The sequence below is a fragment of the Coturnix japonica genome, chromosome 11, assembly GCF_054131305.1.
Source record: "Coturnix japonica strain WE chromosome 11, WE-NBRP24, whole genome shotgun sequence".
Classification (NCBI taxonomy): Eukaryota; Metazoa; Chordata; class Aves; order Galliformes; family Phasianidae; genus Coturnix; species Coturnix japonica.
This window is the reverse complement of record NC_140673.1, coordinates 10,087,713-10,114,322: the sequence shown is the minus strand read 5'-3', so window position 1 is coordinate 10,114,322 and position 26,610 is coordinate 10,087,713. Positions and strand designations below refer to the sequence as shown.

The 26,610-nt window shown below is 34.7% G+C and overlaps 1 protein-coding gene across 8 annotated transcripts in view; it reads right to left on the bottom strand.

Annotated features, from left to right (window-relative positions):
* Window positions 1-26,610, bottom strand: part of KCNT2 (potassium sodium-activated channel subfamily T member 2) — a 107,092-nt gene that overhangs the window by 48,824 nt on the left and 31,658 nt on the right. For 7 of the 8 annotated variants that reach the window (XR_014932655.1, XR_014932656.1, XM_085511140.1 and 4 more), the window contains exons 5-10: window positions 26,271-26,319; window positions 25,303-25,362; window positions 23,407-23,481; window positions 22,911-22,994; window positions 22,228-22,322; window positions 1,623-1,803 (exon numbers count right to left, since the gene is read on the bottom strand). Coding sequence is in view for 6 of the 8 variants with exons in the window: in XM_085511140.1 (XP_085367266.1) it covers window positions 1,623-1,803; window positions 22,228-22,322; window positions 22,911-22,994; window positions 23,407-23,481; window positions 25,303-25,362; window positions 26,271-26,319 (544 nt within the window). In the remaining 2 variants the exon portion in view is untranslated. The remainder of the gene's footprint in view (window positions 1-1,622; window positions 1,804-22,227; window positions 22,323-22,910; window positions 22,995-23,406; window positions 23,482-25,302; window positions 25,363-26,270; window positions 26,320-26,610) is intronic. The other variant, XM_085511144.1, reaches the window with a different exon arrangement.

The window sequence follows — 26,610 nt, the reverse complement described above, 5'->3', positions numbered from 1 at the left end:
AATAATTCTTTTAAAACAGTAGAAAGACAAAGCTCAATAGATCACAGATTGTAGTTAAGTGGGTTAGATCAGGCTAATCCCTGGTGGGGAGCTGTGCTCACTGGTGACAGCGACAAGGCCTGAGGGATCAGCATGGAGCACTGTCAGAAGGAGGGTCAGGTAGGGGTTAGGGAAAGGTTCTGCCCCAGTGGGCGGCAGGCATAGAGCAGGCTGCCCAGGGCACTGGTCATAGCCCCAAGGTGCTGGAGCTCACGGTGCATTTGGACAGCACTCTTAGACATAGGGTTTGGATTTTTAATGGTCCTGTCTGGAGCAAGGTGTTGGACTTGGTGATCCTTTTGGGTCTTTCCAACTCAGGATACTCTATGGTTGTATGATTCTGGATAATTTCTCCCTCATTCTGTGCATAGAAAATTATGAAGCCTCTTCATCTCTACAAAGATGTAAAAATAAAATAGTGAATAATACTTAGATTGATGTAAAGGGGCAGTAGATGCCAGATTATTTACAGGTAATGCATAGTTTTGGTGTTTAAGTGTATATTAGAAGTACTTGAAAGGTGAAATTTCTATTTCTGTGGAAATTCCAAATTTCTTAACCCATATTTTAGTTTAAAGAACATACGGTTTATTAAACTGTCATTGAGTGGGAATATAATTATATTAGTGTGTACATTTGCATACACAGACATTAAATATTTAGCTATAATTTAAATGTTCAGGTAGTTTCGAGGAAATTAGTTCTGACAGCTTGAGCTTCAGACCTCACAGTGTTTCTGCATTGCCTGCTCAGAGTCAAGGCTTAGTTCACAATCAGAGGAGTGTGGAAATCAAAGCTGTATGAGAAGCCTGGGAGCTTCAAGGCCTAGCATCTAGGTCTGCTTCAAGATTCAATAAACATGTACGATGTCTCGCCTCACTTCTTTTTGTGGGCAGTTAATGCTGCGGCAAGGGTGCTCTGTAGTCTGAGTGTCAGTTATCGAGCCTTTGCTAATGAGCTGATAAATGTCTGGTACAAATGTAAGGAAACTGACTGATTGCATGAAATACTTGGATTTTCATAATTCAACCTAAGCTCATGTAGGCACCAAAAATTCCGAAATGTGCACTTGGATCAGTGTGTGCCAACACACACAGATGTGAAGACAATTTGCTTGAATTGCAGATTTAATGAGTTCTTTTTTTAAGTTAGCACTGAACTGTGAGAACATGAGGGGAAGTGAAGAGAATCAAGATTAGAAACAGGGAAAGCCTGCAGAGGAAATGCTACACTCCCAAAGTACAGGGTACCATTTTTTCTGTTCTTGATTTGGTTTATGCTTTTGTTTTGTTGCTTTCTGTGTTCTTAAAATGACCTGTGATGAAGAGGAGGGCTCTGTGGTATGTGACAGAAACAGAAATCTTTCACCAGCAACTGAAAACCAGCTTTAGCACTTGATATTGTATTATACATTTAAACTAAACAAAGGCAAACAGGAAAAATTTAGGAAAAGAAGAGGATACAGGAGATGGTTATTATTTCTTATATTTTATATGTGATGGAAAAGGGTGTTTTTTGGTTACTCTTTTGTTTTAAAAACAATTCCAAAGAGAAAATGAAAAATAAAATAAATCCATGTTTACCTGTATGGGCAACACCACAAGAGCAACACAGATCATAATGACAACAAGCAGCTTTGAAGGCCATATCTTGGGTGTAACATCCCCAAAGCCCACAGTGGAAAATGTCACTATGCAGAAATAAAGGGAGTCAAAGAGAGTCAACTTGTTTCCCGCTCGTTCCAGATGCTGAATTCCACAAATACTATGTAGAGAAGAATGAATAAAGACACGAAAAATAAAAACTGCACTTAGGTTCAGTTCAAGTTTGATGATTACATTATATATGCAAAGAATTACTATTTTTAGAATGGACACATTACTTAGAAAAGACATTTCTTTCAAAGAGAGGAAAAATGATTATCAAACTGGAAGTCTTATTACTATAGTTTTTATGTCATGTCTAATAATCTCATTTCTTTTCAACATTTCAATGTGGTATTGAGAACTTTGCTACTAGATTTTTCTTGGTGGCGAGGGAGAAGTGCTATAAAGAACATCACGGACTGATGCAGTTCCTTTCTAAACCAGGACAAGACAGATGGTATATAGTTGCCACCATTCTTTCTTTAATGTATCTTAACTTTTATTGGAGACTCTACTGTTATGGTGAAGAAATTGTATGTAATATTTTCTTTGTATCTGTTGCTCTCTATATTGGTCTATATAGATTGGATGGCAAGAGCTATTAGCATGAACACTAGTTCATGAAATAGCATTAGTACCAATGGTTACTAACTGTCCAGAATAAACCAGCTGGGAGAACTGAAGGCTATCCAACCATCAGAGGAATAAGTGCCCAGTGACAGGCTTCAGGTAGAAGGTACCAACTGGTATGAAGTTTCTGTTAGCTAGACATATAGCACAGACATTTAAGATTTGGTTGTTTCTCCAACTGAACAGATTGTTAGTTCCTCCCAGTTACAGGTTTCTGGGAAAAAGGATAGTGGTATGTGCTGCTTGGTATTTATTTCTCTTGTAATCAAGGTGATTTGGGTAAATTAGTGCTGTTTTGGTTGTGAGAAGCAGTGGCATACTCTATACAAAGGCCTTATTGCTGTTTCTTATGTTTCATGCTTTAAAAACATTTCACTTTGGAAAAATCTACCATGATAAAGAGCTTAAAGTCTGATCTTCTGTAAGACAGTAGAATCGTTTAGACCAAATCCAATCCATCTTTTAAACTACATTCACCCATATGAAGAAAATGGATGTGTGAACCAGTCTGAATAGTGTTGTTTTCTTTCCCCTTGGAGCTAGCTGAATTATTTATCCTCAGACAATTAGAGATCTAATTGATAAATTATACCATATTCCTTGGTAATTATTCTAGAATGTATCTAAGATAATTTCTCCATGTATCCTATCCAGATGGTAAGAGTCACTCATTAATATCTGCCATGGTAAAAATTTTGCATCACCAGGGAGACCCTGTGTTTGTAACAGCTTTTCAGTTGTTCTTCTGTTCTCTATTCTATTCTCCAAAAATAATTCAGTAGTGGGCAGTGGCATTTCCAGAACATATGGATCAAATTGCCAGTTTCCTTTTCACAGTTCTAGCATGTGTAGTTTTCACACTTCTTAAAATGTTCTAAAAAGGGTGCATGGTTTTTTTTTCTGTTTGCATAAGTTTCATCCTCCAGTCAGAACTGATGAGTTTATGTTCCTTTCCAAGTTGTTCCACGTTTTTCATTGGAGTAGTAATCTAGGTTTTCCATCATTTTCCTATGTTCACAGTTATCTCTTTCCCTTTTCTCCTTGAAAAAAGATTTTTGTCCCTGTTAATGGAGGAACTTTCTGGAAATATGCTAAGAACACTTTCTTTTGGTCTTGGGCATGGAAGTTTTTCAGCTATCTCCTATTCCAGTGTTAATTTGAAATGATAAACTGTGGACAAATCAAAATATGAAAGAATAAGCTATTTTAGTGTAATTATTAACGTAAGTTACACATGATCATAATAACAGAGCTGTGAAGGATTTTTAATCTTTTTTATATCATTAATCCTAACCTCCCTGGCATGTTTTCTTTGCTTTGCTTGTGAGTACATCTCTAAAATGTAAACTTCTCTTCAAGAATTAAGGGCACAACAGCCAGGAAAGCAGCAGGTACACAGAGACAGGGGTATGGCCATGACATGCTAAGTGAGTTTATTATCTACAAATAAGCTGGTATTGAAGCATAATCCTATCATTCATAGAATGTATTTTTTTCTGATGTTGGTGTCTGTGAAATAGCTCAGTGTTTGCATAAGCAGAAGGGCCAGTTCTAATTTCTGTACCTGAGAGAATGGGTTAAGGTTCTGTTATCCCAGGGCTTTGTGAGTTTGTTTAGGTTTCTTTGTTTTTTTTAACATATTCAAGGAATCAGTATTGTTTCTCCTATTTTTATTCTTTTCATGAACCTTGCTTGAGTAAAATCTTTACTAACTTACTTGTAGGAAAACTCCCAGCTTGATGGAGATATTTTATTAATATTATTCTTCATATGCTCTCTTTACAACCCACCCAACCATACGTTAGCTTAACTGAAGATACATTCTGAATATACCATGAACCCTTCCAGCCTTTTCTAAATGAATAACAAAATGTTCATTGAATTGAATGAGCCCAGTTTTATTTTCTGAGCTGTACTCCCATACATTCCTATTTATTTATATTCTTTAAAGCCATCAAAATCATTTTGTGTCTGATTCAGAATGTTATGGATCCAAACTGTCTTTTGTTGAACTCAGTGGGTGTGAAGCCAGAGCATCTCAAATTCAGTTACCAGTATTAAAGTCAACAGGACAAGGGAACTCTTTATTTTTCTCTGAAGCAGAAATTTATTTATTCTTAGAACTTCATGATAAGTTGATTTATTTGTTTGGAATTGCGTGCACCTCATCTGTAGTTCTATCAACTTGCACCTGAATCCCTAACCCTGAAAGCAAATAACCTTTACCAAGTCTTAATTTCAGTACTTGTATAATCAGTGCAGTATAATCTGTACTACTAGCAATGTATAAACTGTAGACATTACACTTTAATCACTTCAGTACATTCGAAGCAACATTAGTCTGTTTCTATAGCATGTTCCTACCTGATTGTGCTGCACAGAGTGCTGTGGAAATTTACTGGTTCTCCAGTAAGCCACATGAATTAATTATTCCACTCCCCACAGCTTACAGGTGTCTTTTATTGCAGCCTAATTATTTATATAAATAATAGTAACCACATCTTTTTGTATTTCTTTTAAACTGTTAAATGCTAAGCATTGTTTTTAAAAGATGCATCAATACTACATGTACCAAGAGTCAGCACGTGTTCTTGTTCTGCTTTCTCCTGTTTCCCAACACAGTGACCTCAGACTTCATCTTTTTTCTATTTTGGCATTTTATGGTGGCGTTTCTGTCTCCTTCTTGTTTACTTCCTCCTTCTCTTTCATACCATGAAGGAACAATCTGCTCAGTTTTCCTTGAACAAACATAACTATTTCAATCAGGAAAGCAGCATTTAGCAAAAGCAGCAATACCATCTTGTATTTGTGGAGAAAATAAGCTGCTATAATAATAAATACACAGAAAATACCTAATTAAAATACAAGGCCAATTCTCCTCCTTCTATACCAATTTTAGGTTTCTGTAATTCTGACAAGTTGTCTTTTCATTGTGGATTTAAGACAGCAATAAGTCACAACAACACTGGCTTAATGGAGAGGATATTTACATTAAATATATATATACATACAGACACCATAAACCTAAAGCAAAAGCAGTGTCAGCAAATGTACAACAAACTCATGAAAAAAACAAGTGTGATTTTAAGCATGTAAATATGTAATCTGTGATGATTAGTCATGTTTAGTTAGGTAGCACCTGAACTTTTGAGAGTTCAATCTTTGTTTTACTGGAATTTTTTTTTCTAATTCCGGGAATCTTTGCTTGCTCAAGTATTTTCTATGCCAAAACTAACTGCAGTTTGTACATGATCTTTTTCTGCATGCAGTACAGGAGCTGCCTCTAAAAATCAAGTGAATTACCTTCTAAGACACCAAAAGAAGTTAATATATAGAAGGATTGACGACATGTTTATTAACAGAATTTTACTGCTTTTTCCCCTGTCCTTTAGCTGAATATTTAACTGTCTTTAAAAAGTAAGAAACAGTTAAGATCAAGATTCTAATGTACTGACCTGACATATCTGTGCAAATTTCTATTTCCTGCTAGAAAGACAGGCCTTCTGTAAGGAACCTCACATGTTTAAATAGATCAGACAGGATGAATACAATTAAATATAAAGCTAACTATGCCCACTTCCTTCTGTTTGATTTTCTCCCTTTCACCAGAGGGCCTTAATGCTTCACACTGCTTACCCTCATGTTTACCTGTGTAATCCAGTTTGAAATGAACTAACCTGGAAGGGAAAATCTGCGCACATAAGGGAGGACACTTCACTCCACAGCATGAATTCAGAAGGCACTATGACATTAGTCAAAGCCAGGGAACTAGATAAATGTTTGTGGAGCCTGGAGCTTTACATATGCAGTTTTTACATAGTGGAATTTCACAGTATTTGGATTATTATCTGCTGCATTTTTATAATTATTTTATAACTTGGGGTTTTTTTTGTTGTGTTTTGTTTTGTTTTGGGGGGGGCTGGGGAGGGCAGGGGAGATAAACAGCAACTATTGCCCAACAATTTTATACAATTAGAATATTCCTGCAGTACTATTAAGTCAGTCACCTGGACAGTTTAGAATTCAGAGAAATAATGAAAAATTGTGTTCAGGTATTTTCATTTTATTTCTTTCTAAGCACCCTGTTGTCAGAAATAAATATTGTAGAGTAAAATATAACCATGCATTAATAATGGTTTTATCATGCTATGATAGCATGTCATAGAAATGGGTACAAGAAGAATTTGGATATCTATTTGCAAGTATTGTACATCAATCATCCTTATTTATAATCACTTATAAACTATTTTATATTAGTTTGTGTTTTCTTTTGTCAGTGGTGCCAAATAGGTCTAATTTTGACTTTGTTATTTTTGTATTTGTAGCAGATTAATATTTAGGCATACAACTTCCTGAGGTCTCAAATAATGTGTCACAGTCTGAAGCCAGAAGTGAGAGATGCTTAGGTGTCTTCATGATTAGGTAGCAATCAACAGCATTGGTTTTTCTTCTATTTGCATAGTTCTTTAACTTGCCTAGAAACTTCTTAGTGTTTCAATTAGTTAGCTATAAGGAACAGCTAACAAGTATGTTGAAATCAATGGGGATGAATTTTATCATGTTCAGTGATCTCCTGTTGCACAGACTCAGTATGTAGATACTGTAGAAGAAATACAGTAATTCCGCTGCCCATATTAAATAAGAGTTCCTATTTAAATTAGTAGTTTCCACAGATATGAACATGGAATGGGGACAGAGCAAATTCCAAGTTAAATTACAATTATTTGATCATGCTGTGTTGCCAATTGATATTTGCACTACTTTAAATTCTTCTGATACCACTGATGCAATTTTTTTTTCCTGTATTGAAAATACTGGAGTGACCCCTTTGTTGACAGACCATCAACTACAGCAAATGTTTATCTGCAAAATTTAAAGAGCATAACAGTGAAAAAGATGAGCATGTTAACTTCCTAGGAAATACCCAGCAGGTACTTAAAACACACATTCCTATTGTAGTGGCTGTAACTGTCCAGTTACATCAGTGAAGATTTGAAAGAGTTCACCAAGGATTTTGAAAGAAACTTGCTCAATCAAAATGAAATGTTCACGCTTCAGACTCATTCTAGAAAGCATACAAAATGTTGGAACTCTGATAAACACACTGAGTTTTTGTCTGAAATATGCAAAAGGTGTTTACTGTTGTCAAATATGCTAATATTAAGCTGGTGCTAGACTGAAGTCCTTGCAATGAAAGTGACATTAAGACTAATGTTGTATCTGAATACTCTGCTTTATACTGAGAGAAATAGCCTTTCATACAGGGAGTTGTCTCTGTGGGCATTCTGTGCCCTCTAGGGAGCTGATATAGAGCCAGATACAGTTTTGTCATCTATTTTCCTACATTTTTACATTAGACATCATTGGATAAACAATTTTCAGTGCTAGTAAAATTATCATAGAGAATCATAAAAGGCTCAGTTTATACTTCACAAAACTATGCAAGTTCAGTGCTGATGTAACTGCAGTGGCATTAAAGTGACTCCATTATTCATTGTATCAGGTACTTAATGATATACTTCATGTTCATTTCCAAATAATAACACGTGTCCTCTGAATGTTGGGTATATTTTTCCTAAGAGAAAGCAGCTTTGCAGTCTAGTCCTACAGTCTGAAAATGTAAAGATGTTGCCTACTATTTTTCTCACGAACAGCCTAATACCCTAATGCTTTCTGATTCTTGTGTAAATAATGAAGGAGAGGCAAAGAAAAGAGCAAGGAGTGTGATCAAAATCTACAGCAAATAAATGAATGGAGAGAGTCAGAATTTACTCTGTCCAATAACAAAATGTCTATCCTATTCAAACCTCTTGAAACTGAGGTTTTAAGTTGCTGAAAACAAAATGCTTCACTTTAGACAAGATATATGATTTTTCTTAGATTTTTTATAAAATCTGTTCTGTCTGAACATTTTCTTTCTGAAAAGCAGTTTTCCATAAACAGCATTAAAATAGAAAAGCAAAATTGACTAGTTTATGGACATTTGCAATTTCCAGTATGTTAAAATGACAACCTAGTACAATGTATCATATATCAAATATATATCAAACTTAAGAAACAATGAGAAGTTCGGACTTGCTCCCTTTGTTATGTATAGTAGGCTGTAAAACTGTAGGCATAACTGACTCCAAAGGCATAGAAATGACTGATAACATACAAGACAGTGAGAAATGCTGATTGGAAGGAAAGCAAAGGTTGTTACGCTCGCTGTCTTTAGAGCGAGTGAGTAGAGAAATAGATTTGCTATTCCTAGTTGGTAACAAGTAATCTTGAGCGTGGTAGGGAATTCTGAAATAAACATAGTTAAAGAATGACTGGACCAAAAAAAAAAGTATATTGCCAGACAGTGTGACCTCTTCTTACACTGCTGATTTTGTTCTTGAAAATTATCTCTTTTTGCAACTCTAATTTCATTTCATCGGATAGTCCAAGTCTTATATGGCTATAAAACTCTTATAGTTTTCCTAAATATTTTCTTCTTGTAGGCAGTTTTCTTACAAGACTCTCCCTTTTTCAAAGAGTCACTGAAGTAAAAGATTCTGATAACTTCAACAGACTTTGAATTAAATTTTCAGATTCTATCAGACTTTATGAACAGTTGTTGAGGTAGGGGTAGAGAACTCTTCCTTTCTCTATGCTACAATCCTGTCATGTTAGAAATGAATTCTGAACTACTCTTCAGATGAAAAGGTACTCATTTTGTATTTCAGTTCTATCTGTAGCCAAAATGCTGTTGTTTGATGATACCATTTTTGAATATCTATAATATCCAATTATAAGTATTTTCCCTTCCCCAGTGATCTGTACATTTCATGCAACAAGTGGTACAAAAGTGAACTTATTAAACTAAACTTCTACTAATAAGCCACATGACTTCCAGAAACTGCAGAATAGGATATTATGAAATGAAGTTCATATTAATATTTTCTGAATCTGAGTGAAAACCTTTCTACTCCGGCTGCAGTTTGTGAAGCTGCAGTCTGACAGCTCTGATCATTTGGACTCCACATGTATGAGTCCCACTGTGTGCAGCATTGAACTCATTGCATTTCCATAAAAAGCTTTGTGCACTCTTCAGTCTGTAAATCCCAAGAACTATTTGCATTTTTGTATGCTTTCAGTCTGCGCCAACAAAGAAAACTTTGGCATTCTGACCTCAGTGTGTCAATACTGTTGTAGCTAAGAGCCCCCTGGTGCATGAGGTTTTGTGCTGCCAACACAAGTCAGCCTCTTATATCAGAAACAGAAACATGCAAGCAGTACTGGAACCACAAGATACCCTTCACCTGGAGGGAGTTACATTACCATAAGTCCTTTTTGGCAGGGCTGTGCTCTGTCCTTATATTGCTCAGCTTGTATTGACAGCAGGGCTGCCACAGCATTGCAGTTGGATTTATTGACCTCATGAGGTTCACCTGGACCGACTGTTGTGCCTCTCTAGGTCTTTTGGATGGCATCCCATCCCTCTGGTGTGTCAACTGCACCACACGGTTTAATGTCATCAGCACACTTGCTGAGGGTGCACTCAATCCCACAGTCAGTGTTATTGGTAGAGATATTAAGGAGCTCTGGTACCACTGCTGACCCCTGAGGGATGCCACTTGTTATTGATCTCCATCCACATATTGAGCCATTGACCAGCACCTTCTGAGTACAATCTTGCAACTAGTTCCTCTTCCATAGAATGGTCCACTCATCAAATGCATATATGTCAAATCTGGAGAGAAAGATACTGTTGGGGACCATGTCAAATGCCTTACTGAAGTCCAGATAGATGACATCTATGACTGTGAATTCAAATTCACATTTATTATTTCTAAGGAAATGATAAATAGGTCATGAAGTGAACTAGAGTGACTCACTTTTCTACTGAAGCTATTTCTCTTGTCATAGAATCATTAAAAATACGTTATTTCAGAGCAGTAGGGGGTTAATAAAAATGACAGGAAAACTGCCCAGCCTAGCAGGAAGTCTATGACCTGGGTATACTCTTTGCCCTTTTCCAGTAAGTGATTTTTATGTTGTTGTTGTTATATAAGTCAATTACAGTATAGTGCTTTAAATCTTGCTTTCCAGCTTTTGCACAACAGCCAGGATTATATTTATGAAAAGTCTGCCTACATTTTATGTGTACATTAAATCCAAAGGCATTTATTTTCCCAGGAGAAGGTATAGTGGGCTCACATATCATGAAGTTTCAGGGACTGGTATAAATACATATAAAAGAAGTCAGCAGCCATAGAGGTAAAGCAGGCCATCAAATATACTTCTTCCCTTTTGGAATATACATCCAGCATTACTTGAAGCAGTGTTACTAAGCGTAGTTTCAGAGAAACAAGATTTTGTGTGACATCTACTGCTTTCCAGACATTCCCAGGTAGAAGTCTACTGCATCTGAAATTCACAGTGATGACCACTTCTCGATACTTTTCTATGTTTTTGTTGATTTTTGAACACTATTGGATCCAAGTCAAATAGTCCAAGTGAAAAGATACAGTCTGTGAACTCTAGAAACTGATAAAATTCTGTCTCAGCCTTGGAGAAGGATCTGTTCCTACTCTGCAATGTGCTCAGTTAGCTTCAGAAAAGAGCACAGGGATTCTTAGTTCTTATTTTGTTTTGGCCTTGTGAATGTCTGCATCCCAAACAGTTCTATAGTTATGTTTATTGCACAATTGAGAAACATCTTCTGAATAAACTGCATCAAACTGTTTTTCACTCATGTCTAAAATCAAACACTGCTTTATTGATGCATTCCGATTAAACCAGAGTTGTAGGCAATTCTCTTGCACAGCTGGCAAGGCCTTGGCTTGCTGAAGCCTCATACTGTTTTGTGATCTCTCAAAACAGTAAAAACCTCTTCAAACTTCCACGCATTGTGTGTTACTGTCTTACAGCTGACAGTTGTAGTTACTTTGCTGAAAATAACATCACACAGGTTTAGACACTGCTTTGAATACCTGCAGAGTTGTTTATGCTCCAAAAACCTCTTCATAAAGCATTGAAATCATCTAAACCCTAGGATCTTCTCCTGTTTATCATCTCTTTATGATAGTGAGGGAGAAAACTTGTAAGAACAGACAAAATGTTTATCAACTTAGACAAATAGAATGTTTCTAAAGGGTGGTCAGAAAGAAATGGCTATGTCCATATTAGGTTAGGCAAAGGCTCCTTAATTCAGTGTGTGTACCTTAGTTACAGCTTAGTTGTGCTCCAAGAACAGACTTTCTCTGATGGATGGAAAATCAGGTCTGTGTCTGCTTTAGTGCTGGTACATTTTGTTCTTGTTATAGATGCTGATTTTTTTGCAAAAAGCCTGTAGCTCTTGACCTTCAAGTATCCATTCTAATGTTTCTATGTATTCTGTACTAGCCTTCTGTACTGTGGTCCCCTTATCACACTGTGTTTTCACTTAATTCTCAAGGATATTCACCAAGGATTCTGCACTTCCACTCATTTTTACATGCTCTTGGTAGGCTCTCACTGCATTACGAGTGCAACATGTATTTTTCTTCCTCCTGTTATAATTTTCACAATCCTGCTATTGAAACAACTGTTGCAGAATAAGCCAAATCCCTTTCCTCCAGTTGCAAAATTTCCCTATTAGTAACATCTTAAGCCAAAATTACTCTGCTGGAAATGTGGAAACAAGCAATACTTAGAAAGATCAGTATTCCTTGCAGTGGTTATCCTGCTGTGCAACCCAGACCATTGGTAAATACAAGCAGGAGTGGCCTAAAATGTGCAAGTGATTCACATTCAATCACAATTTTTTTTATCCACCTTAACCCCAGTCAAGCAGATTGCAGCCCATCATAAAGCTCATGGGTGAAATTTTTCTTTCCAGCTTAAATATCTATAAAATCTACATTCTGTTGAACAGTTCTATCTAATCTACTTCAGAAGTCAGTTATCTCCAGACATGGAGTAAACTGAGTTTTGCTTACCTTATTAATATTTTGTTCATAGATTCTTAATATGCTATTACAGCAAATCCTCACTGTCTGCATGAAGTTCATTTTTTCCCCAGAAACTTTCACTGACATTTGCTTTCATCACTAATTATCTGAAAGGACCACACAGTATAATGATAATAACAGTGATAATCTTTCCATGGTGCTACACAAGGAGAGCAAAGACAGATACTAGGAAGATGACTTCCCCTGAGCCGGTAAATAGGCTTCTTAAACCATAGCCTACCTCATAAACTCCACTTTCTCTTTTTCGGTCCTGCATATCTAGCTTGTAGATCACATGCCCATATTTCTGGCTCTACTTGCATTGGTGGAGAATTGGTATCTATGTATGATTCTTGGTTTCCTTTCTTATATGGGCTACATAACTTAAGCAAGAAAAAACAGTAATGGAGCATAATTTACTTTTTTTTCTTGTTTCCTGGTATTATGGATTATTTTATTGGGCATCCAATAAAACAAAGGAAAAGAAAAATCTAAAGAAAAATAGTGGAATAAATAAAGGCCCAGACATGAAGGCTAGGAAGGAAATTGATGGGAAATATCTGCTTCTCATGACAAGTGCTTGCTGTACTTTATGTAATCTGAGAACAAAAGAGAGGTTTGCAGATTTGAAGAGACAGATGGAGGATGATGGAGAACAACTTGAGAGTTTTGTAAAGCCCAAGTGAGAATCACCATGAAATGCTAAAATTACTTAGGAATATAGAGATATAATTATTTAGAGATCTATTATGCTTCTTCTATTGCACAGTGTTTGTGCTTACAATGAGTTCATTATGCAGATGGATAATTGCAGAACAAATCAATGAAATCTGAGATCTCATAGGGCTAATCTGAAGCATGAGGTGCTACTATTTACTTATCACACGTATATTTAGTATGGGTTGTTATTAATTCCAAACAAGCTACCGTCTCAAAATACAGTATTTGATTGTACTCACCATTGAAAGAAAGAACATAAGTTGTGTCAGGCTGACCTCACAAGTGAGATGGGGAGCTGATTATAGTAGTCAGAAAAATAATACAAGATGAATAATCACAATACTTGAAAGATGAGGAAGAAGAAAGAAGATCGTAGTGATTAGCAGGAGTGACAGCACATGGTGTAGTTAATCTTTTCTATGTTAGAATGGCCATTTTTTTCTTGACTGCTTAGTCCATCTAGAATATTCTTACAGTATACTCACTGCAGCCCTTAGAAACAGACTTCTAATCTGAATGTTCAATGTAAAGGGCTTACATTAGGCTGTAAGTTGGCTGATTTCTTTTATTCTTATTTTTCATATTTTTTCTTTTCTAGTTTCGTGTTATCAGCTAGGTGAACAAAAGATCAGGTGAAAGAGTCAAAGCATGATTCAGTATCGTTCTTTTTGCCATATTTCTCCAAATCTAGTAAATGTACATTTATGCTGTGTATAACTATGTCCACTTCCTAGCATAAAATTGTTGCATTTAATTCGTTTTCATTGCTCCTCACTGATGATAACAAAATTGAAAAATATAATTTGTTTATATTGACACAAACTGATAATGATAAATATTCTGACAGTATGAAAAGCTAACTCAAGAATTTATTGGCCTTTTTTGAAGAATTTTATTCTTGCACTGTAGAGTTAAGCAAAGCAGTAGAACACAGGCAATTATAGGAGACCGTAATGCATTGGATGCATTTAATCTGCCTTGCCCTTACGCGAACTGTTCCTTTTTGTAATATATTAGCAAACATATTGTTTTGCTGTGGAACATAATTAGGCATGGTACACTGTGCCCAAAGGAACTGACAATTTGATTTCATGCCCGTTGTTAACTATCCAGTCTGCAAATTCAACCCACAGCTTGTACTTGCATGTTTACTAAATGAATACCAATTCTTGTTTCCTCCTTATTGCTGTGACTCATGCATTTCTACTATAACTTACAGTATATTTATATATATAAAATATTTTGCATATGTTGCAGAAATGCAAGATTTACAGAAACATAAATCATATAGGTTTATCTTTGCAAAGAAAGAGTGCATGAATCCAACTTTACACTTGCATTTGAGTTATTTTAGAAGTATAGGGTTACGTTAGACTTAAGGGTCTTTTCCAATATAAGAGTTTTATTGAGAACTAGCTATAATTTAATATTTTTAACTTTTTGGCAGATCTTTACATTATATTGAAATCTTCTCTTGATTTCTACAAGCAATCATTAGAGATTGTTCAAATATAATGTTTTCATAATGAATCATAGTTTTCATTAGTTACTTGCTCTATTTGAGGTCAGTAAATGACTTTTTCCTGTGAGAGTTTTGGCATGGGGAATGGGAGCTGTATTGCTAAAGGAAGGAATATCATACATAGATGGTTTAGAGGAATCCATGTATGCTTAATTTAAGTTTATTACCCAAATGTTATAGTATGTTTGGATGACTGCTTACTCCTCTAGTCTTCACCTGTTTGAAAAATGTCTGGCTAAGAGTCATAGTAATTTCTAATTACCAAATCCACAGGAGCACAAAGAGAATTCTTCCTTTTAGAAATCGCTGCTCTAAATGCATGAAATTTCACCTTTTTAGATCATCTCGCACTGCTGTTCTGCTCTGCCAAAGTCACCAATACATCCTTTCAGTATTCAGTAAACTTAACTTATATGTGATTGAGAAATTCCTGGTGGTTGGTGCCAGCAATTGTTGGCATGGCCAAATTTGCAGTGGCATCTTTTTTAACTCTTCACTTTCCTCTTTGAGATATATCAATTATGTTAATCTCCTCACTCTCAAAATGCATTTGGAATATGTAAAGACAACTAAAGTGATCAAATCACAACATATTGTTACTGTTAATTAGTAACTAGATTAATGAGATCTAATAATACATTTAAATGTGTTAGCATAAACCAACACAAACATGAGATCTTAGTAATATATAATAAATAGTTTGTCAGCCTAATGAATCAGTCATTGAAAGATAAGCATACATATATTTAACTCTGCATGCTAATGAAAACTTCGTTTTTGAGCCAGGAATAGTGAGTGATGACGGGCTGATGCCAAGCATTGAATTTTAATATTGAAGTAACATCCTCAACCTAATTAGTCATCTGCTGCTACACATGGCATTTTATTTGCTCATGTCTAAAATGATGAAGAGCTGTCAAAGACAGCATCTGAATATCAGATCTTTATTTTTATTGTAAAGATAAGAAGAAGGATGTGGTATATAATGCTTTCATGCAATGAAAAAGATGGAAGACAAGTTTTAACACTCGTTATATATTTTTAATTCATCTTTTAAAAGGAACATTATCTCTTTTTTTTTTCTTTTGGAAGTCCTCCCCAAACCAAAGGAAAACATAAGGTTTGTTTTGTTGTTGTTGTTTATTTTTAAATTAGTATGATGTTGAAGCATTTCACAATACGCAAATTCTGGTTGTATTCCAGATCTATGTTAATTCTGGCATTTGGTTTTACCAAAGTTATTATTGACAACCCTATTCTGAAGAGAATATGCATATTTTACATATGTAACATTTATGTTTTCACACAAGGTATCGACTTACAAGTCTGTGACTCAGAAGCAGGTGTGTGTGTGCATGTGTAGTTAATTGTAAATGAACTGAAAGCTTACCAGAGAAGCCACATTCTTGTAATTTTCATGGCTTCATATGCTTGTTTTTTTTTAATTTACTGTTGTGTCTCCCCATTTTCAGGCCAAAAAAATATCTGCAACCTGTGCTACAAATTAGCAAAGCTTTAATGTAATTTAGAAAGATCCCAGGTACCTCCTGAATCTTCTACTCATCATCCAGGCTACAGTAAAACAACAGCAATCCCTCAGTTGTATTGTTTACTTCTTTATGTAACATTTCTCTACAGTAAAATCACTTATAATCTATTTTTGACGCTTCATTTTCAAGGGCATGATTCTGAGCTTCCATTTAGTCTTTCTGATTATTTTTTATTTTCAGAATAGATTGCTACAAGTGCTATCTTTCACACTCAGAGGGTAATGCAGATTGAACTCTCTATGACTTTGTTCCACAAGCCCCAGAATAGGCTAGTCAAATTATTTTCAGTTTCACTGGTTTCTGCAACTACTTTTAAATGTTCCATTACATCTGTTGCACAAAGAATTCCCTGCATGTAGTTTGGGAAAGATGCTGACCTAATTATTTTAGAAATAACTATGTAGAAAAAATCTAAAAAGATTAGCAAAGGAAATATTATGTCACTACCAAATTAGTAACTAAAATAGCATGAAAATCACTGTATAATTATGTGAGTTGCCATAGAAACCACGTTTGATGGGTAGCCAAAAAGACTTCTGATTGGGCTTCTATAGTTCTGCTCTGTCTATAATAAACATGATTTCTTTTCTTGCTTCTGTAAACAACTCGCCAGTATTTCGGTAGCATGTCTGCATCCAATACTCTTTAAGCAGCCCTCTTTAACAGGTTTGACCACCCATATGCTTTTTTTATCATTCTGAAGTCATGAACCTAAACATTGCCAGCAAAGGTGGCAAAGACATGGCCCATCTAAGAAAACCCTATCCATTGTTAACTATTGAAGTTTCATTTAAATAATCTAGACCAACTATTTGTGACAACATTATGTTTTCACACTCTTCCTATGTGGCAGACTTCACCAAAACTACCTCAGTAATTTTAAAACAAACATTACTCAGTGTGCATTTCAGGCAACTGCAGAGTTTCAATTAGGGAAAAAAAAAAAAATAGCAATTCAGCAAATGATCTGAAAAATTTTAACAGAAAAATATTATCTTTAAATAACATGTTTTCTTTGCAACAGTTTGAATTTACACTGAATCACAAATCAGTGTCAATCAAATTGAGTAAAAATTCAAACCTGACAGAATAACTCTTGCCAATATATGGACTATTGGACAGTGGAATATTTTGTACTTTTGCTTTCTTTCTAGGATGTAAAAATGGCAAACAATATTCCTTGCAGTAACTTTTTGACTTGAAATACTATCTCTGGCTATATCTCTTCCCTTTTGCCTCTCATTTATGTCACAAGGAAGCCAAGTACAGGCTCTGCTGAGAGCTCAACAGTTAGTCTGCAGCTACAATTGTGCTGGTTCACATTCAGTTTTTCTAAGCTATCCCTGCTAGTTCTTGGCCTGAGACTATCCTATCTGAAGTAGCTGGAAACAACAGGCATCTATTGGTTAGCGATCTTGGCTGACTTCCTTAATAAGAGATACTGAAGAAACAGTTCAGGAGTATAAGTAAATATCCCTGCCATATGCTTACTGACATCAATTCAAGATTCAAGGCAGAAATTTTCTTGGTTTTGAGACAGTGCAATCAGTAATTTGTTTTATTACTTAAACATACTACTTAAAATGCTTTATTAGTTTAAATCACAAAATACTTATCTGTTGGTTATTTCTGATAGGAAAAGTTACAGTTCAGGTATGTTCTTTTCTCCTGTTTTTTGAATGACGTATGATAATGTTACAGCTTTAATGGTATCTAGATATAATTTTGGAAACCCTTGGTCACCACACACACATAGAAATGTGACACAGCCACAGTGAAATCAGTGAGACTTTAAGTACTATTCTCATGACAGAAACTGGGGCCATCTCTGAATTTCTCCAGGAACTTCCTTTGCAGTATAACTAACATTATGCTTGTAAATAAATTACTCACTTACCGAAGTTGATGAAAAGTTTTGTAGTAGTTGAGTAAATTATTTTGTATTCTTTACATTTACTCAGGACTTCTAATTAATATTCTAGGATACTCTGAACCTTAAATACTGCAACCACCGTTCAGTCTTTATGATCGTGACAATTAATAATCTTTATTATTCAGGAATCACTGGAGTTGAAAAAACGAAATCACAAAATTAGTTTAATTTTGTGCTATTTTTGAATACAAAACATCTCTCTAAATCATAAACATATTGAATCTGAGCACTGGGTGTGCTGTACAACAAAACCAAACAGCATCAAGAGAATTGTAGGTATTATAAATGTATCTTATTCTACATTATGTAATCCATTAATGCTCTCTGAGTGCAACCTACTTAATGTTAGGCATCCTTCTTGGAGGAGTGCCATTGTTGGCTCCTGCTATAATCAATACAGAAGGACAGAGAAGCAGAGTGATTTAGTTAAATTCAGATCTGTACTGTATTCGGAGGTGGCTGTCTCTCTTATTGATAATAAAAGGAACTGAAGCATTGAATTGAGATGTCTTAATTTCAGTAATATTACATTAAATTATTTGTTTTCTTTTTTCTTTTATCTTTTTTTTCCCTTCTATAGCACAGTGTTCCAAGACTGGATGTTTGTCTTGTTTGGACTAGATTGTTGTCTGGGTTTCTTTTCATTCCTACAAGCAGATTATTTCTATTGTTTCCTCCAGATGACAATTTTTTAATTGGTGCTGAGGCTACAGAATTGGTATAATACAGGTATTATGTAAGTCAGTTTGTGAAAACTTCCTAATTTTCTGATGTTGAAGGCACTGAAGGATAGGCAGTGTTGAGATTTTCCTCAGTGAGCTTTCAAATAAGGCATGAGCAAACTTCATGCAGGCTTCTTACATTCTTAATCTCATTTGTAGCCAACTTTTTTACAAGGTAATCATTCCATTCTAGTGAGACATGACTAGCATTCATTTAAAACACAAAATCTTAAAAGATGATTCACCATGTCATAGATGCCTGAAATAGTCATTCACTGTTACTTGTCCTACTGTAGAGTTTACAGAAGTAATTAGTATTCCATTTGGCAAGCAAATGCAAACATCCATTAGCTAAATGACAAAATATATACTTTGACTATCTTTGTCACTTTCATTAAAACTCTATCAACAGTAATTGCTGAACAGCGTCATAAAAGAGGACACTTCTTTTAGTGTACACATAATTGGGTGGGAGAACACTGAGGTATTTAAAGAAATAAATTTCTGATAGCCTAACTTATCTTTGGAACTAGAACAGAAATAAAATCCATGTAGTAACCTGTAAGATGCAGGTACATGGAGTTATGATTATGAAGTAACCGATCTGCAGATAATTTCTACCCTCAGATCCATAAACAATTATCAAACAAACAAATAAACAAACAAAAAAAAAAGAATATATCACAAATTTTATGTGACTACTCTTTGTTCTGTAAATTCTGTAAATGGACACATTTAATCCTCTCCCTCCATTGTGAAGCATGCAAGGTCAGGAGGTCCCACCCAGGTTCTGAGTGTGCTGAGATATTTCTAAATGACTGGGGACTGAATGCTTCCTCCACATTTATGAAAACATTATTTCAACTCTGATGCATGGCACAGAGGAATCTTGCTGCTCACCAAACTAGTATATATACAAGAATGAGACATAAGTATCCTCTGACAAATATCCTCTTATTCTGTAAACACATAGGCTCTTAGAAAGGAGAGTTTATAAAGTACACATTCTACAGCTAAATTGTGCTTCCAGAATTATCTGTGAAAACATATCAACCCCAATTGGCTTGTTGACATGCAGTGCTTTTGTAACTCTTGTAGAATTATGAAGTGCTGTTGTTACACAAAAAAAGTACAGAAAGTAACTCCTTTCCCATCTCAAGCACCCAGCAAAAGACAAAAAGTCCTTTTTAATACATTAAAAACACGCTCAAAACTCAAAAACAAAATTAAGGAATATATCTTGTAAGTACTGATTGCTGAATAGTACCTATGTTTCAGTATTTGTTTTAAAATTTCTCATAGAAAAGATCATCCCAAGACTTACTAAAGCTTTCAGCCTCTCTAGAAGCAGTAAAAGAGCACTTTTTCTACACTTCCTCAGTGCATCATTCTAACCAACAAGGTAAAAACAATTTAAGTAGAAAGGGGAGTCCCTCTTGGACTTCTTATAAAATGTTGTAATTCCTGTTTAAAATTATGTGCTCCTTTTCCTGTGTGTCTGCTAAAAAAAGCATGGTTTTGAACAGAAAATTACGTAGACTTCAGTAGTGCTGAGAAGCCAATGTTCCTATTGAAGCAGATGGTAAAATCAAGTCTGTCAGCCAGCACCATTGCGATGCAGTGTTACAGTTTAATTCATATAGAGCCTTGAACCATTCTTTCATTAACAGTTTTGCATTACTGTAGCTCTACTATTTCATGAACCAAGGTAGTATCTCTAAATGTCACCAAAATGTGTTCATGACAGGCTGCTACTTGCTCAAAGCCTTTTTTTTTTTTTTTTTTTTTTTCATTGTTTTTTACTGCATGTATAGACTAGACTGTTTCTAGTCCTGGGTGTTAGAGGAGGAATGCAGTCAGTCAGTTACAACTTGCTGTTGTAAAAAGTATGAGAGAACTGCTTGAGGAAAGTTATCCTCAAGTAGTCAAATTCCAGAAACAGGCTCTGTTCCTCTTTCAGCATGAAGAAACTCATGTAATCTCTAAAACACATGCCCTGTAAAGTGATGTAAAGTGAGATACTGTCTCAAATTCAGAACAGGTATAACATAATAGGAGACATTAAGTTGATTTTGACTGTTTATAGAGAATTTTTATGTACTTGTAAGATATGCTCTGTAATATAAGGTCATACATAGATGGATAAAAATAGTATAAATTACCATTATTTGTGTACATATAAGTAGCAATAACAGCTACCTAAACAGCATCCGTTGTTAGGCAAGATGCAGATACTTGAACATATATTTTAGGTAATTCCAAAAGTATTTCATTTCCTTAGTTATTGCATTAATGGGTGTTTTCATCCTATTTAGCTTATTTTGAAGTCTAGCAGGGTCAATACTAGGTCACCGTATAGTAATCTGTAATAAGCTGTTATCTATGACTGTGGAGACCAGACATAATTACCACAGGTGTGCTTAGTCAATTATCAAAATGCCTGGTACTGAGCATGATGTCCATTTTAGCTGCATTCTCTATATCCTATTAAGCAGGGATAAATACAGTGAGTTCTTAGGAAACATTATTATTGCTAGCTTACTAGAACTGGCAGTATTTGTCATGGAATTTTGTGGCCATAAGGTAAAGGGCCATTCATTTAACCACTGACCAGAACAAACCCATCTTCTTCAATAAGGGTTATAGGACTGAAAAATTGTTTTTCAGGACTGAAAAAGTGTTATTTTACACTGTTACTAACAACCACACTTTGTGTGTGACCATAGGTACGTCCGTACTTAGTAATATCAAAGACTCAAGTAGTGTAGTTTTTGTCTCCAGCTCTGTTCAACTGTAGATGTATAAAAGCATAATGTAAAACTGTAACAAGAAAGTAGTATTTCCTATGAACATTTTCCTAGCTGCCAATATTCTGCAGCACTTTCATTTTAGGATCTTCTGTACTTCCAGAACCTCTATAAACTTAAAAGTTTTTGAGATCTTGCAACAAAACTTACTTGTAGTATCACATTCTGGTTGTTTGAAGCTACCATCCAATGCTTTCTGTAATCTAGATTAAGAATATTTATTTTCTTTATGTAAGATTCTTACTAGTTTCTCCCTTTATATCTTATCACTGGACTGGATAATCCGAGTGATAAGGCTGAGGGTGGTTTTTTTTTGCATTCTTCTGTCTATACCTCCTGTGAGAGAATTATTGCCTTAGTCTGGGTACCTTCATTGGTACTCTTTGTATTCAAATGACTTTTCCACTGAGACTTCAATTGTAATATTTATGTAAATTTTCTCCATTTCTCTTGTGTTTCTGCATATGTGTTTCCTTCCTTAGGGTGAGAATGAGACCCTCTCCCATGTGTGCACATTCTGTTTCCAAACCCAATGTATCAGGGCTCCAGTAGTACTCAGTGTTGATTGATATTTGCATTGCAAGTATATTATTGTTTTTATTTCAGCACATGATTTTCTCAATGCCTATTTTATCATCATGTACTAAAGTGAGAAAAGTCAGTATATATAATAAAAATGGAAAGATTTTGGTCACTTACCAAGTGAAGATAAGACACAGTAAGGTGGATATTAAAATGAGGACTTGATTAAACATTGCAGACTGTGTACGTTGGATGGCTCTGTGAAGATCATTCTGCATTAATGGAAAATAGCTGTTATTTTTGGCTTTGAATTAATGAAGCATGAGCTGATTCTAGAGAGGAGTTATGCAGAATCCTAATAAAATTCACTCATTCAAATCCACTTAAAATTTGCTGATCACGCGGAAGGGTGGAAGGGAGACAGCCGTGATTCAGTGATTGTTTAACTAGTTCTTTGTTCATTCTGGCACAATTCTGATACTACTGCAAGCTGCCTTAAAGTTTGTCTGTTCATATCTAGCGTACAAATTACAGGCTTCAAAGACTAATTAAGGCATAGCACTTGAATTCCCTATACTCGTATGTGAATGCATAAGTAGCTAAAGAATTAGCCATTCTAACATCCTAATGGGCACTGCATTTATACTAATTTGAGATTTCACTTTATATATATATTTTTTTTTCTAATTTTGATGGAGAAAGCAGCTTTAGTAATGCTTGATCATTTGTGTAGTATAACTACAGATCTGGTTAGCTTGCTAGAAAAGTTGGACAGAGCTCTGCAATGCCAAAATCCCAGTTAAATTAATATATTTAAAAAATAGAAAATGCAAATGAGTTCTTTTCTTAGTCTTACTTACAATCATATTCTCCAAAGCATGCTTTGCAAGCCAACAGTTTAAAAAAACAGGAATAAACAGGTTTCTTAGGACTGGCCAGAAAATCTGAAGGAAAAACAAACAAATTTATTTAAAGTTTTCAATTCAAGAAAATAGCAGCAATGAAGTACTCAGGAAAAGTGTATCTTAATGTGTTTCTATGTAAAGCTTTAAATAGTATTTTTGCTTCCTTTTTGATGAACTGCATATAAGACAAAATGATAAAGCACAATCAGTTTCTCAATGCAGACAATAGAGATCCTTTGATTTTTATGTCTGGCTGTTTTATTTTATTGATTGTGTTGTAATTCGAGTTAGGGTTCTGTTGGTTGGTTTTGGTGGGGTCTTTTGCCTTTTGGGGTCTAATTTCAGTTCCCATGAGCACAATTCTTTCATCCACACAGAACTCACTTTCACTTCAATGAAGAGTGTTGGTGCAAATATAAAAATGTAATATGTATAATTCAAACAGGTTTACCGTAATGATGAAAGGGACAGCATTTATTATTTCCAGTAGGAAGGGTATTCGTAGAATTTGTTCCCAGATATTTCCCTTCAGAGAAAATGGCAAAAAAAATAAAAAGCATGTCACAGTAGGCTTACCTATGCATCTGATAAGGAACATATGCAATATTCAAATGGCACATACAGAATCTCTCTAAATAATTGAATTTAAGGAAAATTATTTGTCTTACAGATTTAAACACATGTAAAAATGTGAACACAGAATACAGGATACTCTGGCCTAACTATTTTTTCTGCTTATTATAATTTACCTCACATGTATACTATTTAAATCTGTATTTTTACTACAACTGATCCCTACATCTATATGACCACATGTTTCCGTACTGTGACCTATTTAGTGAGACAGCAAAGAAAATTCTAATTGCATTAACTAGTCAACTCATTCTGTCAGCTAATGAAGAGCTTCATTAAATTAAGTTTCTAATTTTTTCAAAGAGTAATACATTTCTGTTTCCTCCTATTGCATTTTTAGGTACCTTGGAATCCTACATAGAGATCATTTGTTATTTATTGTTCTTCCAGCGTTGATTTACTTTTATTTTTGCATGCACACTTACGCAGAGATAAGGAGATAAGGCTCCTTTCCTAACAAATTTATGCCTAATAAGTCTAGTTTTAAATGGAATCATCACACAGCCCAACCTGCTGGCAAGTTCTGTCTGCAGCTGTTTTCCTGCTGTTGTTTGTTTCCTTTCTTTGACTCCTCTAAATCTCTAAATCTAAATACTTTAGCTTTTGGTTGTGTTAAGGTTTTTCTCACTTTAATACTTATTCAAGATTGTCTTAAAAACTAGAGACAAAGTTCCACTGTAGTATAAGAACTGTAGAGATATGTATGCAAAGGACATGCCCTACTCAGAAAATTTTATATTGAATCAACTGTTGTGATTATCCTTATGCCCAGCTGACTGCCCTATGGTTTATATTAACATTTGGTATGAATAATGAGCTGCTCTGTTTGTACTTCTTATAAAATTTCATGTCAGAATATACAAGCTCAAAATTCTGTATTTCTGCCAGAAACACTTCAATACATTTCAGGGCCTGCATTTTGGAACTTGATTTTGCTTACAAAAAATTAGAGGTCTTGATGAATTGAAGCTTACCACTAGCTATGGAATGGGAAACATATTGGTTTTTTTCCACATCTGAGCAGTAACTACAGTAATTAGATGTTTGGTTGAAGACATAAATTTAAAAAAGAAGGCAATTAAAATTGAGTGTCTTACAGGTATACTAACTGTATATCAGTAGTCCATCATAGGTAGTGGAACAACAATGCAGCCTACATAGTATTGCAATGATTTACCAGTACAGCATCATCATATTTTCAGCTGCAGTTATACATTAATGTTTCCCATTAAAATAACCATCTGATACAGTAACTGAAAATTAAATCCAATCTGCCCTGTAAATACCATTCTTTCTCTATTTCTAATTTTCTCCCTTTATATCTGGATGCCATTGTACCTATAAGACAGGAATTATTAACTTCTATGTAATCATAATTGGTGGGAGTTAGACATACTTGAATAATCTGTAATATTTTATGTGATAACCAGCCCCATAAAGAGAACTGAAATTGTGAGACTGTAAGCCAAATTTTTCTTGTTGGAATAATAAAGTGAAAATAATATACTGCTAGAATGTGTACCAATAGTATTGTAAGGAATATTTCAGAAAAACGGACACTTTCTTAACATCTGTCTTGTTAAGTGCTGCATCCCAGAAAAGGCACATTAGAGATGCTGTACCGAATGAAAAAAGCAGCACATGGTACAGATTTGGATACAGTGTAGATACAAGTCAGGCAAAAAACTTACTAAAACTTACTAAAAGAACTTACCTTGTAGCTAAGATAACTCAGTAATAGTGTTTCAAAGAGACTTATTAAAGCCACTGAAACCTTAAGTGAAGAGACAAAAAAAAATATGAGCATTAACACCGTTTTCTAAAAAAGTTATAAAACTGATTCAACTATTAGAATAAGTGTCTAATCATAACTAATTAAAACTCACGGTATTTTTACATGCAGTTGAATAAAGCGATGTGAATCTCTATGTCAAACTTTATTCAAATTTTGTATATTTGGCAAGGTATTGAAAGGTATTTTTGTTGAGGATTTCTCCATTTAGTAGAACAGTATAATGCATAGAGGAACAAACAAACAATTGTAATAGCATCGTATGACACATGGTGCAAAAATATAATGGTACAGACACTTCAGAAGCTTACTGAATTCTTAGTGGAAAAGGATAGACTTCATAGGGAGAATTCCCTCAAATGATTCTTAAGTTTTGGAGAAAATGCAAAGAATGGGAAATAGCATTTTATATATTCCATACGTGATGTAATTATTAATAACTAGTAGCTCAATTTTAAGAGACATTAAGTACTTTGAAAGTCCTGGTTTTTTTAGTTATCTGGTTAGTTACCAAGAACATTTTAATGGATTTTACATGAATGCCCAGGCAGTACAAGTAAAAAAAAATACTAGTCAAAAGAAATTATGAAATTTAAACTCATCAATATAGGAAATATTTACAGCTAAACTACTCAGCAAAGCTTGATACTTCTACAAGAAAAGGCTGCCCTAATTCTACAATATTTTCCTACAACATTTCATACTTTATAAATATATGATAAATGCATACGATTTAAACTAGGTTGCTGAGATCAGCTTATCTTTCTTTTATGGTTTTGTTGCATTTGGTAATCAAGTAGATTTCCTTAACTTTTCCATATATCATTTAACATCAACAAAACGCTATAAATCAATAGTGTAGGTAGTTAAATTGGCCATTTACTTATTACCTGTAATCCCCATAAAGGCAAACTTCGATTCACCCAAATAATAGGAGACCTGTTCATTGCAACATAAGAAGAAATATGGAATTTAAATAAATTAAGAGAAAAAAGAAAAAACAGAAAAAAAATGTACATATCAATGGAAATTACAGCAGCTTTATATTTAAAATATATGTAATAAAGATTTAAAATCAGTAGCTATCTACTGAATACTAGCAATTTTTCTTTCTAGTTTTGAGCCAATTACTAAATTCACATGGGAGTAATCGAACACCTGGTGACATCAACATGTCTTATTGGCTTCATTGGCTGCTAGATCATCCCCCATGATTCTAGGAAGAACAAA